Raw genomic sequence first — 2,717 nt, 5'->3', positions numbered from 1 at the left:
TGGGAGTGAGTATTGTTTTTGAACGATTGGATTATTGCATGCATATTTGTTCATACATGTATTAGTAATTTATTGAATTGGTAGTTAGCAGTTGTTTTTGTTTATATCCTCAGAGAGTTTGTGAGCTCTTCAGGTGTTGCCGTTACGGCCAAACAGGCCAAAAAAAAAAATGGGACAACCTGAAAGCTAAATACAAGGTACATTACCTGTTTGCTTGCTTTGAATTACACTTCACAGATGCTTCTTGTGATTGCTTTAAAAGAAACTACTTGAGCTGTTTTCTGCTAGCCCATATATGACATTTAACAGACAACAGAACAGATGCAGTGGCCCTGAAATTAAGTTAACTTTAGTAGTGTGAATATATTCAGACACTTAGCTTCTCAGTGTAATTAATATATGTATTGTGTTTTTTGTTTTTGTGTTTAATTACTATTTTCAGGAGCTTAGGGACCCACCAACGGGGAAAGGGGTGGAGGCTGGCTGTGTGACCGCTGCCACCTGGCCGTGGTACAGCATCATGGATGCTGCACTCCAGGGGCGGCACTCCATCAGTCCGCCTCTGGTAGTTGCAGCAAACCTGACTACCACTACAGGTGGCACAGTCAGCTCTCCAGCCTCCACCCCTTCTGCCCCTGATGGAGCTTCAGGCAGCCAGCCACAGAGGAAGAGAGGGAGGGACTGTGATGCTGTCCTCCAGTTCCTCCAGGACCAGGCAGAGAGGGAAGAGGAGAGGGAGAGAGAGGCCGTTGCCAGAGCAGAGCAGAGAGAGAGAGAGGCCTTGGCCAGGGAAGAGGAGCGAGAGAGAGCAGCGGCAGCGAGAGCAGAGAGATATCTACCGCTCCTTGAAAAACTTGTTAATAAATCATAATTCTTGAAATTCGCCCAAGACAATCTGTTTTTTTTAAAGCAACAGTGTATTGCTCAAGAAACAAAACAGAACATACAGAACTATTCACAATCACATGATGAAAAACAAACTGCAATGTCACACAACTCAAATAACATATTTACACTTGTCTCTTTGTCTGTCTATGTACATATATTTACAAATGAGCACAGTGAACATGACTCCATCCGGGGAGCTCCTGAGTTATATGTAGTCATGTTCACTGAGGCATGCAGGAAGCTCATCTGGTGCAGACAGCTGAGCAGCGAGCCTGGCTTGTACGTCGCCTCCTGCCAGGTCCCTCCGATCCACCTCAGCATCGTCATGTTCGTCGCCATCTTCCATCTGTGGACCTCCCTCCTCCTCCATGATGTCACCTGCTGCCACGCAGATGTTGTGGAGGATGCAGCATGCAGCGACCACCTTGGGCGCGAAGATGGGCCGAATCTCCAGGGCTCGGAGGAAGATGGAGCGCCAGCGAGTTTTCAAAATTCCAAATGCACGCTGAATGATGTTACGCCCTTTGGCGTGGTGTCGGTTATACCGAGCTTCCACCTGGCCTGTAAATTAAAATTTACTCGAGAAACGTGATATATTGTGATGTAACGATGGTAAGCATTTGTTGTGCATCCTTAGTGTTAATATTTGTCGATACTGAGATTAAGTTTTCTCACTTGCAACAGGTTGTCGGTATGGTGTCATCACTGCAACTGGGTGCTGCAGGCAAGGGTATCCACCGTCACCGAGCAGGAAGTATCCAGCTGGTGGATACAATGCCTGCTGGTATATTGGGGATCTGCGCAGGACCAGGGCATCGTGCACAGACCCTGGGTTGCCGACGTAGACATCAATGAATCTGCCTTTGGCGTCACAGATGCCCTGGAGGATGATTGAGGGGAACAGTTTTCTGTTTATGTAACATGTCTTTTGTGGTTCTGCAGGGGGAACGATTCGGATATGGCATCCATCAATGGCCCCTGCAGCCCGGCTAAACACTGGATGGCCAGCCAGGAGAGCAAACCCAGCTCCAATGTCCTCCATCTCCTCCTGCCTGGGGAAATGGATGACGTTGTGGATGATCGACATCATTTCATCCACAACTTTGTGGATGATCCGGCAGACCGTTGCCAGTGGGATGTGGAAGATGTCCGCCGTCACCCTGTACGACGCTCCACAGGCGAGCCAGTAAATGGTGACCAGCACCTCCAGCTCGTGACTCCAGCCATGAGTTTTTTCCCGGGGCAGCATTTGTGTGAGTGCTGTGATGCTTTCTCTCGACACCCTGCAGGCTGGAGTCATGTCACCTCCAGAGAAGAAGGTGTCCAAGATTGGCACACTGTAATTCACCTGTGCATAATGTTCCACAGGCATGTGCTCCTGGTGAAAGAACGTTTGTAGATGTCATTGTGACTTAAGTTCATAACACTTCTAACTTATTTGTGCTTTTACTGTTGCAGGTTTTGTTTAATTTTTTTTTCCAATAAAGTTTTCTTTAACTCCTGGGTCTCTTTGTTACACATCAGCTTATGCTTGATATGTTTCTTTGTTCTCCAGTGTCGGTCATGTTGTATTCATGTATGTAGTCAAGACAGATATCAATAGTACTCAGATTAACTTAACATATTACAGTATAGACTGCTAGAGAACCTGACGAGATGGACAACAAAAGGGAGGTAGGTATGTGGAATGCATGTAAAATCATTTATCATACATCAAGGATGTTAACATACAGTATATAATTGTAGCTATACTATAGTAGTAGGAAATTTGTGAACATTTTTTATTTTGGAGTGAATGCATAATAGTTTAAAGGTTGTATGGGAGGGCA

At 45.9% G+C, this 2,717-nt stretch overlaps 1 protein-coding gene across 1 annotated transcript; it reads right to left on the bottom strand.

The window, feature by feature from the left end:
• Positions 1–1,093: 1,093 nt before the first annotated feature.
• On the bottom strand, positions 1,094–2,188 carry LOC115389860 (protein ALP1-like). The gene is made up of 3 exons (XM_030093428.1): positions 1,911–2,188; positions 1,564–1,796; positions 1,094–1,449 (listed from the first exon to the last, which is right to left on the bottom strand). Exons 1-3 carry the CDS (start codon positions 2,186–2,188, stop codon positions 1,094–1,096), a joined length of 867 nt encoding a protein of 288 aa, XP_029949288.1.
• Positions 2,189–2,717: the final 529 nt, after the last annotated feature.

The sequence above is a fragment of the Salarias fasciatus genome, chromosome 6, assembly GCF_902148845.1.
Source record: "Salarias fasciatus chromosome 6, fSalaFa1.1, whole genome shotgun sequence".
In the NCBI taxonomy this organism is placed as follows: domain Eukaryota; kingdom Metazoa; phylum Chordata; class Actinopteri; order Blenniiformes; family Blenniidae; genus Salarias; species Salarias fasciatus.
This window is presented reverse-complemented; position numbering and strand designations above follow the sequence as displayed.